This window comes from Physeter macrocephalus, chromosome 21 (assembly GCF_002837175.3).
Source record: "Physeter macrocephalus isolate SW-GA chromosome 21, ASM283717v5, whole genome shotgun sequence".
Lineage (NCBI taxonomy): Eukaryota > Metazoa > Chordata > Mammalia > Artiodactyla > Physeteridae > Physeter > Physeter macrocephalus.
In genome coordinates, this window is record NC_041234.1 from 80,824,786 (window position 1) to 80,839,808 (window position 15,023).

The following is a 15,023-nucleotide window of genomic DNA, read 5'->3' on the forward strand; positions in this document are numbered from 1 at the left end:
TCACTTGCAAAAAAATAGATATCTGACTCATACCATGTTTAAGAAAATTGCAGATGGATTGTGAGGAGTTAATTTCATCTCCTAAATGATAGTCTAGGAATGACCATTTCTAAATGCTGTCACCCATTACAATGAGATAAGCTTCCAAAGTTAAGAGCTTTACAGTTATTTATCTTGCTAAACATTCTGACAATTTTCTTTCTGTTTTTAAAATGCTAAGTTGGGTAGTATGGAGTTTTATTAATTTAATTTTTATTTTATATTTGAGTATAGTTGATTTACAATGTTGTGTTAGTTTCAGGTGTACAACAAAGTGATTCAGTTATACAGATGCCTATATCTATTCTTTTTCAGATTATTTTCCCATATAGGTTATTATAGAATATTGAATAGAGTTCCCTGTGCTATACAATAGGTCCTTGTTGATTATCTATTTTATATATAGTAGTGTGTATCTGTTAATCCCAAACTCCTAATTTATGCCTCCCCCCCACCTTTCCCTTTTGGTAACCATGAGTTTGTTTTTGAAGTCTGTGAATCTGTTTCCACTTTGTAAATACGTTCATTTGAGTTTCTGCTGAAAAATCAGCTGTTAACCTTATGGGCATTCCCTTGTATATTATTTGTTACTTTTCCCTTGTTGCTTTTAATATTTTCTCTTTGTCTTTAAGTTTTGTCAATTTGATTAAAATGTGTCTTAGAGTGTTTCTCCTTGGGTTTATCCTGTATCAGACTCTCTGTGCTTCCTGGACTTGAGTGTTTCCTTACCCATGTTAGGGAAGTTTTTGGCTACTATCTCTTCAAATGTTTTCTCAGGCAGATTCTCTCTCTTCTCTTTCTGGGACCCCTATAATGCGAATGTTGGTGTGTTTGAAGTTGTCCCATAAGTCTCTTAGACTGTCCTCATTTCTTTCCACTCCTTTTTCTTTATTCTGTTTCATGACAATTGTTTCCACCAGTCTGTCTTCCAGCTCACTTATTCCTTCTTCTGCCTCATTTATTCTGCTATTGATTCCTTCTAGTGTATTTTTCATTTCAGTTATTGTATTATTCATCTCTGTTTGTTCTTTAAATCTTCTGGTTCTTTGTTAAACATTTCTTGTACCTTCTCAGTCTGTTCCTCCATTCTTTTTCTGAGATCTTGGATCATCTTTACTATCATTATTCTGAATTCCTTTTCAGGCAGATTGCCTATCTCCACTTCACTTAGTTGTTCTTCTGGGCTTTTATCTTGTTCCTGCATCTGGAACATATTTCTCTGCCATCGCATTTTGTCTAACTTTCTGTATTTGTGGTCTCTGCTCTGCAGGCTGTAGGATTGTAGTTCTTCCTGCTTCTGGTGTCTGCCCCCTGGTGGGTGAGGTTGGTCCAAGGTTCTGTGCAGGCTTCCTGGTGGGCGGGACTGGTGCCTGCCCACTGGTGGGTGGCGCTGGGTCTTGTCCCTCTGATGGGCAGGGCTGTGTCAAGGGGTGTGTCTAGAGATGGCTGTGGGCTCAGGACAACTTTAGGCAACCTGTCTGTTGATGGGTGGGTCTGTGTTCCCACCCTGTTTGTTGTTTAGCCTGAGGTGTCCCAGCACTGGAGCCTTCAGGCTGTTGGGTGGGCCCAGGTCTCAGTGCCAAAATGGTGACCACCAGGGGAGCTCACTCTGAGGAATATTGCCTGGGGTCTCTGCCACCAGTGTCCTTGCCCTTGAAGTGGGCCACAGCCGACCCTCGCTTCCCCAGGAGAGCCTCCGAGACCCACAGGTAGGTCTGGCCCAGGCTTCTATGGAGTCACTGTTTTGCCCACGGTCCCAGTGCACATGAAACCTCGTGTGTGCCCTTGAAGGTGGAGTCTCTGTTTCCGTCCATCCTGTGGATCTCCTGCACACAAGCCCACTGGTCTTCAAAGCCAAATGCTCTGGGGGCTCCTTCTCCTGATGCCAGACCCCCAGGCTGGGGAACCTCACATGGGGCTCAGAACTCTCACTCCTATGGGTGAACATCTGTGATATAATTATTTTCCAGTTTGTGGGTCACCCACTTGGTGGTTATAGGATTTGATTATATCATGAAAGTGCCCCTCCTACCGTCCTGTGGCTTCTTTTTTGTCTTTGGATGTAGAATATATTTTTTGGTAGGTTCCAGTCTTTTTTGTCAATGGTTGTTCAACAATAAGTTGTGATTTTGGCGTTTTCATGAGAGGAGGTGAGCTCAAGTCTTTCTAATCCGCCATCTTGTCTCCTAGAAAATCCTGACAGTTTTCTTAAAGAGGGAAAAAGAAGGTCATTGAAGACCTTGTAATACCACAGCCCAAATGGCCAACACATATTGGCTAAAAAAATGGTTTGGCAAAATGCTTGGGGTTTTTGAATCCCTTTTGAAAATGGGTTGATATTAGTATGTACCTTATTTTGTAACCATAAAATTACATTCCATCCTGAAAATCTTAATCTATTTAACTAGAATTTTCAAAGATACTTTTATCCAGAAGGAATGAGCTAGGAATCCCATGAAGGCTTCAGTTTTGTGTGCCCTAAAACCACAGTCAGTGACACAAGATTTAAGACCCGTTTATCCTTGTTTTTATTTTTAGGTATGGCATTAGAAATGGGAAAATGGTTATTTATTATTTGCAAATTATAAAGAAGATGGGTTGCTATTTGAGGAATGGGTATTTAATATGTATAAGAAGCACTGGTCTCTGAGTCTAGGGACCTGGATTCTGGTCACCATTACACCATTAATGTGGATGAGTAATTGGATGACACTCGGCCTCTATTTTCCCACAAATAAAATAGATATAACAATGTATGCCATATATCTCAGACATGTCATAAACATCTAATGACTAAAGTCCTTGATATTTGCTGCTACTATAGAAAGGAAAAAGTTACATAGGAAGCTAGAAGCAAAGTTACCTAGGACATCTCAAAGTCCAATTGGGAATTTAAGATTGAGGGCTTTTTAAGTCCTGTTATTCTGTATAATCTACAAACATAAAATACATCCTTTTTACTTGTACAATTTGATGTGTTTTGGCAAATATATACACCACAAACAAGATACAGAACATTTTCATCATTCCAATTTTCTCCATGTCCTTTTGTATTCAGTCCCTTCCTCCAAGCCCCAGTCCTTGCTAAAAAGATGTCTGTTTTCTATTCCTATGGTTTTGTATTTTCCAGAATGTCATATAAATGGAATAATATGATATGTAGCCTTTTGTGCCTATCTTTGCTCACTTAGCATAATTCATTTGAGATTTGTCAATGTTGTGGTATATATCAATAGTTCATTCCTTTCATTGCTGAAAGTAGTCCAATATTCCACTGTAGAGATATACCACCCATTGATGAGCATTTGCTGCTGGGTTTTGGTGATTAGGAATAAAGATCTTATAAGGTTGAGTTTAGACTGTCCAATTTCTGGATTTATCAAAATGATATGTTTTTGTCAACTTCTATAATTTTTGATGTGTTTGTTTTTCTCAAATTTAACAGGAGTTTGCTATTGATATTTCCTAAATTGTTATAAGAATCCAGACTTTAAAGGGTCTTCCTGTGTATCCTTAATGGCATTAATGACATTCGAGGGATAAAAACAGGTCAAAGTAAATTAAAGCCTTTTAAGCAATGTCTCTTTTTATAATCTGACCACCTTCTATATATCCATTAGAATGATCTTTTAGAAATGCACATCTAATCATAGTGTGCCACTATTTAAAGCACTCCAATGATTCTATAAGAACTTTTAGTTAGTAGTTCCTTTTTGTTGAGTATTTACAGGGTCTGCCACTGTGCCACACATGTTCATTAATTAGCTAATTCAATTCTTAGAACAATCTTATGAGATAGGTTATATAGTGACAGAGCTGAGATTTGAAACCTGACAGTGTGCAAATATCTTAGAATGGAATTTCAGGCTTTTAGTATCTGGCCTCAGCCTACTCATTGCTACTCTCAAGAGAGCAAAACTATTCATATTTTTTGTCCACTCCATGGTTTTTCACATCTGAGTTCTTCTACACATGTTATTCCCTCTGTCCTGTATGTCTTGCTTGCCTGCCTAACTTTTATATATTGTTCAAAACTCAGCTCATTTGCTTATAGTAACCTATCTGTACACCAAACTTTTCTGTCATACCTAGTCTGGTATGATCTAGTTGGTAATCTTGGATGAGCCAGCATTAGAATGACTTCAAATGTTTCTTCTGTTCCTTTCTCACTTTCTTCTCCTTCTGGTATTCCCATTATATTTACGTTACATCTTTTGTACTCCTCTCACAGTTCTTGGATATTCTGTTCAATTTTTTTTTCATTCTTTTTCCTCTTTGTTTTTTAGTTTGGGAGGTTTCTATTGATATACCTTCAAGCTCACTAATTCTTTCCTCGGCCATGTCCAGTCTATGAATATGCCTATCAAAGACATTCTTTATTTCTGTTACAGTGTTTCGATTGCTAGCATTTCCCTTTTGATTCTAAGAGTTTCCATCTCTCTTCTGTTCTTACATAGTGTCCACTATTTCTATTAGTGTCATTAACATATTAATCATACTTATTTTAAATTCCCAGACTGGTAATTCCAAAATTTCTGCCCTATCTTAGTCTGGTTCTGATGCTTCCTCTTTCTCTTCGAACAGTGTGTTTTTTTCTGTCTTTTAGTATGCCTTGTAAATATTTTTTAAAATCCAGACATGATGTACTTGGTAAAAGGAACTGAAGTAAATAGGCCTTTACTGTGAGGTTTTTTTTTTTTTTTATGCTTATCTGGCTAAGAGTTAGGCTGTTTTTACTACTTGCTGTAGGTGTTAGAAGCTAAAAGTCTCTCTGGTGTCCTTATTTTTTACTTCCCTGTTATCTTTCTATTTTTCTAGAGACATATTCTTAAATAAGGTCTGTGTTGTGCATTTCCTTCAACTGTAATATCGTGTTATTATACAGGAGCCCTACTGATGTGCTGATAAGGTGTTGGGCAAGGGAAAGCATTCTATAATCCTGTGATTAGATTCAGTCTTTTAGTAAGCCTAGTCTCTGGCCTGTGACCATCATATGTGCTTCTCAGCTTCCTGTAAGACAGGAAAGATAGAGAGGACTGGAGCTGGCTATTTCTTCCCCCACTTCAAAGGCTAGAGGAGGATGGGGTTGTATATTTCCTGTACCCCAGGTCCTTTATGGGCAGGCTCTTTGGGTATATTTCAAAATGGTTTACTTTCCCCCTCCTTTGCCAGAAGCAGGATTTTTCTCTGATCTTCAGCCTGAGAAGAACCTGGTGGGACTCGTGGAGGTAAAACTTACAAAAGTGTGGGCCGCCCTCCAAGACTGGGCCCTCAGGGATTTTTTATTTCTCAAGCTAGTTCACACTTAGTCTCCAGAAATTAGTCAATTATCCTTTAAATGTTCCTACCAGTTGGCTCCTGAGGCTGCTTCTGCTCCCAGTAAACTGTGATTCTCTGTATCTACCCGTCTCTCCAGTTTCTGGGACAGTGGCTTTTACTGTGACCTCAATTACCTGATGGAAATAAAAGAAGTTATTGAGTTTCAGTTTGTTCAGCTTTTTTCTTGTTGTTAGGATGGTAGTAACAACTTCCAAGTCCTTTATGTGTCAGATAAGAAACAGTAAATCAACCCCTTCATTGGAATGGTAACTTTGGATTATCTTTTGGATTGTCTCCAGACTCCTATAGAAATATGAGTCACATTAACTCCTAATAGTTATTAACATATCAAGATAGTTGTGTATGTAATTTGAAAGCTGGATGCTGAGGGTAATGGCAATAATAGAATAATAGTTAATATTTATTGAGTGGTTTTAGCATGTGATGCTCTATATTACAGAGGATTTATATGCATTACCTCATTTAATCCTAATAATTACCCCTATTTGGTATATATTATGATTATCACCAACTTTTTCAAAATAGGTGAAGCAACTGAGGCTTAGATTGGTTAAGTAGCATGCTCAAGAACATATAATTTGGGATTTCATCCCAAGTATTTGAATGTGGGATTTATACTGAACTGCTGTGGGGGTACCAAATTCAACATTAGGACTATGAAGATAGAAAGTTAGAGGAAAAGAACTAGGGAGGGGAAGGACTCTCTGCAGTGGGTTATCCTAGGCATTTGGAGTGGAACTACAAGATTGATACCCAATTCACAATTGTGCTCCTATCTCTTCCATCTTTGAAGTGAAGAAAGTTCAGGTTTCCTACAAATTGTTAGGCAGAGCCTAGATGCTCTGTGGAATAGTCCAGTCTCCAGGGGAAAGGAGAGAAGTTTGGTGTGAGGGAATGGGTGTTAGGTATTTGAAGAGGACCAGAGTTTATGTGATTGCCTTATGGTTGCACAGCTGCTTTGTGTCTGAACTTCAGAATCAGAGTAAATATTTAAATGAATCTTCCTCATGTTCTTGCTGTGAGAAATGACTCAGGTACTCTGAATAGCACTGAAGTAACCATGACTAACAAATCAAACTGATTGAAATACACCTGTGGTTGTGATGATGCTATCTCAGAAGTAGACTGTGAATGTAGTGGTGAATATTTCAGGGTGGGAACTCCAAGATCCAAATATGGCTGGCAGCTTCAAGGGGCTTGGTCAACAGATGTTTCTGTTGAACATCCTAGGCTCCCAACCTAGCAACTGCTGGCAAATAACATCTTCCACTCAGGAAGGCTGGGAAGAAGGGAAGGAAGCTGGAATTTAAAGGCTGATGTGATTTTGACCGAGCAAGGATGTCCTACAGCAAACTGTTCTGTGAGAGGACAGCTGGACCATGAACTGAAGCTGTTTGTTAAACTTAGGTAAAACTGGTCCTCAGCGAAAACTTCCAGTTGATTAAGTTCAATGTAATGGTCTCAGAGGCATTAAATAATAGAGGTGTCACACACTGAGGACAATATTAGGGGCCTGTTCCCATTCGAGGTTCTGGTAGTTTGTCCTTGCCTCAGATAAACAACCATCTTGAGACTTGACCTATGTGCTGCAAACTTTATTGCCCACCAGTCTGTCAAAATTAAACTAAACAGGTCTGGAGGGAGTGAAGTATGGTAATGTTGTCTGTCCAATAGGAAAGAGATGATGGGAAGACTGGAGGCAGGAGAGAAGTAGTGAAAGTAGTAAGCCTCGCAGCCAGCAGCTTAAGGCAGAGATGCTGCAAATAATGGAGTAAAAAACATAGAAGACTTCTGAGATTTGATATAGGCACCCAGACGTGGGCAGGATAGCCAATGAGGTAACTTCATGAAGGATGGGTTGGTGGGGGCAGGATATCATCTACAAGGCTCTTCTGAACAAAATATAGTTTCTCTACCCACCTGCTAGGATTAGTGTTGGAGTGGCCTCTTAGGAGCTATACATTTTCAGTGGGTTAAAGTATTATGTTGCTGGGGGATGGTTAACCAATTAGTGAAGATTTGTTTTTATCTGATTAGTCCATTAGCACCAAGTTTCACCAAGCAGAGCCAGACGTTTGGAGGAGATATAATCCAGGATTGTGAAAGTTTAGGGATGAAAATCATTCTCTGTGTTGGATGACCACTAAATATAGTGCTGCCCAACAAGAGTGTAATGAATAAACTCTGCAAGCCTCTGGATTCTGGCTGTTCATATGGTAGTGTATAGTATCCCCACATGCAGAGTAAAAAACTGAGACCTAATGAAGTTAGGCAAATTTTCCCAAGATCACAGAACTTGGGTGAACCCCAGATTTTGACCTAGAGCTGTCTTGCTCTGAAGCCAGTTTGCCTGGCTTCATCTATACTACATTGTTCCAGAAGGATGGAGGTCACCTGAAGATAAAATTTTCCTATAACACAGTTAAAAACAAAAATTCTATTGGGTACAAAGAATCCTTTATAAGGCTAGATGACTTGAAAAGCACTTGGGGCTATCTGTATCTATCCCAAAGAACATGTGAAGATTCCAGGCTGTTCTTCATCAGGAGTTATTTTGTAATTCCTGTACACTCTTTAGATTTTACTTCCTGGGGAAAAAAAACAAAGCAGTGTGCAGAGAAAATGAAATGGTCAGAGCTAATTGCATATGGACTTTCCCCAAAAAAATGATATTAGAAAACGATGCCATTTGTCTTTGAATGAAGTGAGTGTGTGGGCTCATTTGCCTGCCCCCACCACTGCTATGTGAAAGTGAAGCAGCTCAATTTTCATTTTCCTTTCCTCTCAAAATGCCCAGAGGGACCATATTTTTGTTTAATGACCTTCAGAATGATTCTTTAGAAATCTGAGGCTATCAGAGTTGGAAGCAATGCGAAAATAATTGTGGATTATTATTGTATGACGATAGTGGCAGCTGGGCTATTTTTTTTCTTTCTGTTCAGTCTTTCTTTTTCATTTTCCCAGAAACCTTATATCCCAAGGTTTAACTCAGAAGCAAATCTCATATAGGTGATAAACCTTTCCAGACATGGTATGTAATAGAATTTCAGACAGACCCTTAAGTGTTCTTTGGAAAGACCCTAGGGAGTGAAGCAGCTTTATATCTAGATGCCCTAAACAGTATTACTTTTATTTACTCTCTGACAATGTGTGTGGGTAGTTGTATTGGACATAAAGCAAGCATATCTCTTAAATATTATACCCGTGAACTTAAGTGTCAGTTTTTGTGTTTTGTTGTCAAAACTTATGTTATCATAACAGAATAAGTTTTGTTACAGTAAAATCTAATAAATGGGTATTCACTCTTCCAAATCATTTTGCGACATGTGCGCGCACACTCAGGCATGCAGAGCTGGGGATTGAGAGTCAGCACCGATTTTACTTTTACGTGAATATTTAGGATGTGCCTGCAGAGGGTGGGAGTAAGGGTGGGGAGAAGGAGAGGTAGAAGAGATGTTGTATATACCATGGGGAAAGTGGAAACTGCCCTCAACTATTATTCAGGTCATCTGCCTCATGATCAATTTTTAAATTCTTTAACTGACAGATCCAGAATTTAAATGATAAAATACTTCAGCACCCCCTCACATCTATCCCCCACAGCTGCACTGATGTTTGCACAGCTTTTGGCCACCACTTTCGCTGAACATTTGAGATAAGTGGTAGACAAACTGGAGCAATATGTAAAAAGTAGTCTGAGAAAATTCCCAAAAGACAAAGCCATTTGGCTGAATATTCTTACATACTCTGCTATTGTTGTATCTCTGTCAGTTGAAGGAAAAACGTTAACCATTCTTTTCTAGTAAAGTCCGATTCCAGTAGCAACACATTCTTACCAGATGAGTAAAAGAATTGACCTCAAAACCCAAATCTTATTATCTGGTCACAGATCACTGAACTCAGAAAATAAGTGGAAAATTTTCCCATTACCTTACTACAACAAAGTGTGTCCTCATTTTACCTAGCTATGTTTCCAGAGAATTCCTCAAGCCTCATTTTCTTGATCCCCTTCCCCCCTCAACCTCCCCACAATAGATCTCTTGACTATGGGGAGAGAGACTCTTGAATATTATTATTAGTTTTTACTCTAAAAATTAATTAAACCATTGCCAGTGTAAAAGCCAATTAGAATTTTTAAATAATGCCTAAGACTCCCTTGTTTATATTATGCTGCTAAGTGAACACTATCCTCTTAGAACTCTTAGGACATATTCCTGTCATATAGAAAGAACCAGGGCATTAAAATGCTATTTAGTGACTGCTCTACCTCTTTTGCGTTTGGGGATCTTGTATGCTTTTCTGTTTTTGCAGAATGTCTCTAAGGACTTTCTGCTCTTGGGATCAGGCCTTTAAAATGGTTCTTAGGGTGGTAGTTGTGATGTTTCAATTGGATACAATAAGATGGATTTGTGATGTTTTCTGGTCATTGACGTAACTCTTTAGCTACATATTTTGAAAACTAAAGAGAAGAGTACAAAAAAGTAAAAGTGCTAACTTGCCAGTACTAAGACTTAGTGATGTGAATTTTTATTTTTTGCTTACTTGAAAATATTTTCTCTGCAGGAATGCAAGCCAAAAATGTGGAGAAGCATCATAATACAGAAAGGAAATGCCCTTCTAATCCAGGAAGTTCAAGAAGAAGATGGGGGAAATTACACTTGTGAGCTTAAGTATGAAGGAAAACTTGTAAGAAGAACAACTGAATTGAAAGTTACAGGTAAGCATTGGTTTTACTAAGTCATGGCAAATGAGATTTTAAGTATAATTTGGTACAGGAAGAAAAAGTTTCCAAACAAAGAGTAAACTAGCTGTGAATTTAGAATTAGCTACGAATAAAATAGTTGTGAAGCTCACTATTAATAAGTTGTACGGATAAGCTATATGTGGAATATGGACAATTAATTTAGGGAACATGGTACCAGTTACTACATATCTGTTCTCTGCTTTTATGAAAGGTTCTTAACTCTTCAGGGTATCACTGATTGTTACTAAGCGTCTCAGAAAAAATATGCTGGAACCACTTTAGAATGTTGACTTAACCCATATGTAGAGTCTTCTTGCAGGTGAAGGCCGCCTCAGAATGAGGTTCTGTTGGGCTTTTGTAATGAAATCTTCTTGGACTGCATCCAAAATATCATTTATATAGAATTACTCATAAATGAGTGATGTTATTGTGAGGTTCTAGTGATTCTTAAATGGAGCAACTCCAAATGAATAGCATGCACATATGTGTTTTACATCAGAAGTACAAGCAAATTGTAAATTAGTAATTCTACTCACAATGGAAGAGAGAGACTCAGAATATTCTTACCTGGTGGAGAATGTTAGTAAGTAATTTTCAGCAAAATAGGACAGACCCTAATGACATAAAAGTTATCCCTGACAATGGGTGTGATGGACCTTAAGAAACGGTGTGACAAAAGGTCCACCTACTATTGTGCCTGAGCAAATCTTGACTAATTTTATTCTTCTTATATAAGTTTTAGATGTATGTGTGTGTGTATAAGTATACACACACATTTTTGTATTGTGGGTAAAATCTGAGCCATGGTAAAATTTGACATTATCCAGACAAGTATAATATTTATTGCACTTATTAACTTGAGCATTACCTGTTTAACCATCTAATGTTGGCATCAACTAGTTGTTTAGTTACAACATACTCTCATTAATGTTAGGAATATGGATTTTCTTCTATATTGTTTTTGTTTATGGCTAGCTGACCTTTTTGGGATAGTGTTAAAATCAGTCTACTAATAATGATACTTGCTTAGTAAGTTCATTTCTATAACATATATTTGATTTAGTTTTTGATCCCTGAGAGTCAACTAGTTTCTTTTTTCATCTTTTTCTAAATTCTAAATGTTAACAAAAGGAGTAAAAATAAAAATCAATATATATACTTTAAAGTTAATTAAAAATTAATATATATACTTTAGTTCATTCTCTATTCTGATACATGAGAGTTCTACTTCTTAGTCTGAATTGTAAAGTACCTTCTGTGAAGGTTTGAATTATTGTTTTGATTAGAATTGCACATTGCTTCTCCATGAGCTTTCAAAATAACTACCATATTGGGCCAATCCAAATAGCAAAGATCTGCTTTCGTTTAATTTCTGATTCCCTTAGTATGAACTAGACTTCCTGACTCATTCAAGCAGAAGAGTCAATCATAGGCAGTTATACATCACTAATAAGTGGCCTGACCATGCACAAATCCTTGCAGCATCATCACTTTGACCACAGTCACACAATCCTTATCTGATGCTTTCAGAACACTTCCATTTGGAGGTCATTTAGTAAAGTTTGTAACATTATAGTGTTTAGCTTATATTTTAAGTTGGACCAGAATAAAGTAAATACCAAACCTCTTTTATGCTTCCATCTATTGGGTTATGGTGACAACACATTTGTTTCTTTAGTTTGTTTGTAGATTCTGGAGCTTATTTTGGGTGTCTTATAAGGCATTAATTCACTTGCCCTAAACTTTAAGAAGAGTTGAACTGGGGATTTAAAATTTCACCTGAACTCTACCTCTCAGAGTTTCTCAGACTTTAATGTGCATCAGAATCACATGGAAGAACCCAGGTGTGGTAAAGGTGAGGCTCCTTAAATATAGATTCCCATCTCTCTCCTCCAGATTCTAATTTAGTACATCAGTAAGACAGGGAATTTATCTTTTTGTCCTGGGGAATCTCTTGCATGCCTTTCAAGGATCATGCTTTGAGAAATACTAGCTGAGAAAATGGTGCCAAAGAAGTCAGTCACAGGTATGATTCCCTTGTGAGCATGTTAGTTCACACATACACACACAGACACACACACACACACCAAAACTAATTTTCATAGGTACCAAATTGTTTCACCTAAGCTCCTAAGAGCTGTCATGAAAATACAGAGTTTTGGTCACTAAGGGAAATCTGTCAAGGGAGGGTGAGGATAAAACCTCAGCCACTGAAACACTAATTTATTCATTTGCTATTTAAATAAAAATATACTGAGTATGTATTACATACTAGAAAAAATAATTCAAACTTAACCTTGAGTCATTGTTCATATAAGAAGATATCAAGTTTATTTATTCACAGAGTTCAAATGTTATACTTGATGTAGAGACAAAATGGCTTCTCGGTATGGAAGTTCAAGAGGTTGCTCTGTGAGGATTTATTTTTATTTTCAATATTGTCTAAGCTATATTATTCCTTGTTTCCTTGATTAAAGAGCAATTACTCCGCCATAAAAAGGAATGAAACTGAGTTATTTGTAGTGAGGTGGATGGACCTAGAGACTGTCATACAGAGTGAAGTAAGTCAGAAAGAGGAAAACAAATACCGTATGCTAACACATATATATGGAATCTAAAAAAAAAAATGGTCATGAAGAACCTAGGGGCAAGATGGGAATAAAGACGCAGACTTACCAGAGAATGGACCTGAGGATACGGGGATGGGGAAGGGTAAGCTGGGACAATGTGAGAGAGTGGCATGGACATATATACACTACCAAACGTAAAATAGATAGCTAGTGGGAAGCAGCCACATAGCACAGGGAGATCAGCTCGGTGCTTGGTGACCATCTAGAGGGGTGGGATAGGGAGGGTGGGAGGGAGGGAGATGCAAGAGGGAAGAGATATGGGGACATATGTATATGTATAACTGATTCACTTTGTTATAAAGCAGAAACTAACCCACTATTGTACAGTTATACTCTAATAAAGATGTTAAAAAAAGAGCAATTAACAGATTGTCCTCTTATATTTCAAAATATAAGGCTGGGATTATTTAAATAGTAACCCACTCATACTTGTTTTGAGTTTAGCAATATGCAGGCCTGGGCTAGGAATATTAATACAAAAATCATAGGGTTGGTTAATTACAAAATCATGTAGGTAGAGGTTTTTAAGATTGTGTATTGCAAGTATGCAAGTTTTAAAAGATTATTAAAATTTTAAAAGATTATTTTCTCACTGTTCTTTTAAATTTATAAATCAGAAATATTTCTTCAGTGAAACAAGTGCGCTCTTAAAGTGTATAGGTACTACTTGCTTTAAATAGATCAGTTGTAAAAAGATCCAGTTACTCAAAACTGATTAATTAGAAGGTAATCTTTGGCTTTATGAAATTATTTTTTCAATATAAAAGAATTTGTCATGAGATTTCTTTAAATAGCCAGCCGCATTTAAATAGGATTTGATTGAAATGCAACTTTTCTGGAATCATTTTAATATTTAAATCATAGCAGACCTGTGTAATGTTATTGTAGACATTTCTTTTTTATATTTTTGGAGGCTGCAGATAAATAGGGAGTGGTTTAATAACATATAGACATGTACAACAGGGTATTTAGATCATTTGCCAAAGATACCAACAACTAACAGTTGTATTTCCCACAGCATATTTCAGGTGGCTATTTGCTATTTTAAAGATATTTTTTTCCTTTATTCTCACATTGAATTTTGTGCAAAAGCCTAGTCAAAGTGATAAGGAGAGAAGGGAAGGTTGACTACATGAGAATGTAGAACAGGTGATAATAGAAGAAGGAGAAGAGGAGTGGGAGAGGGTGGATAAGATAATGGAATAGGGTCTCCTATTATAATAGAGGAGAACGTCTGCCTTGAGAAGGTCAATGACAGACATAAATTATAGGGGCTCCCAAAAATGAACCCAAGCTGGAAGCCAATACTAATTAACTCTATTTAGAAGATAATTCACCCTTCACTAACAAATCATTCATAAATTCATGATTTTATGCCTTTTCAGAAAAGCATATTGACTATTTAGAAAAAAAACACTAACCTGTTCTCTGGTGAATATGCAAATAATACCCCTACTCCTGATTATATTAGATAGCTCTAGAGTTCCTGACTTGATACTCTTCACTTATTAAGGATGAGAGATTTCTTAACCCATTGGTGTCCGAATGTCATGGCTAGAAAGAGAGATTTATTCTATGGATAGGTTGCAAAGATTTGCTGCTGGATTACTATAATAGCAGCAAATCAATCTGGTCATGCAAGGCTTGATTAAATTGCAAACTGGAAGCTGGAATCAGTCTTTGGTGAAGATGTTTAAATGCATGGCTTCAGTAAGTGCTTTTAATTTCACTTTGCAAAGCTAAAACCAACTGTAGTGCATTGTTGACGGAGTCACTTAGACTGCATAGCTTGTTAGGGTAACCTTCCTTTGGTGTGGAGAATGGCATCTGTTTACACACAGAGGAAGCAATTTCCCATCAGATTTGAAAACGGGCTTTTCCTGGCCCTGGCTCTTTGTTCTTTCATGCCTCTACAGTTAATCCTGAGACACTGGGGTGAGAGTGGGTTTAGGAAAAACAGTGAAATTTAGAGATATGGTGGAGAGTTGGGGGAATAAAAAGAAGTGGAGATTCTGACTGAGTGATAATAATGCAACAGGAGAAGTGATCTCTAAGCCAACAACTAAGTTATCATAATAGGGACCCCCTGAGAGCTAACGTCTATTGACAGCTCACTGTGAAGGAGACGTTGTGCTTAGTGTATTTCATTCATTTTCTCATTTATTCCTCACAACAACCATATGAAAGTGGATACTATTATTGTCCTTATTTTATAGAAGAAGAAACTAAAACTTAGAGAGGCTATGTCCCAAGGTCACATACTTTGTAAT

At 37.3% G+C, this 15,023-nt stretch overlaps 1 protein-coding gene across 1 annotated transcript in view; it reads left to right on the top strand.

Moving 5' to 3' along the window:
* Positions 1-15,023, top strand: part of IL1RAPL2 (interleukin 1 receptor accessory protein like 2) — a 564,779-nt gene that overhangs the window by 53,119 nt on the left and 496,637 nt on the right. The window contains exon 6 of the mRNA XM_055081598.1: positions 9,943-10,096. Coding sequence (XP_054937573.1) covers positions 9,943-10,096 — 154 coding nt within the window. The remainder of the gene's footprint in view (positions 1-9,942; positions 10,097-15,023) is intronic.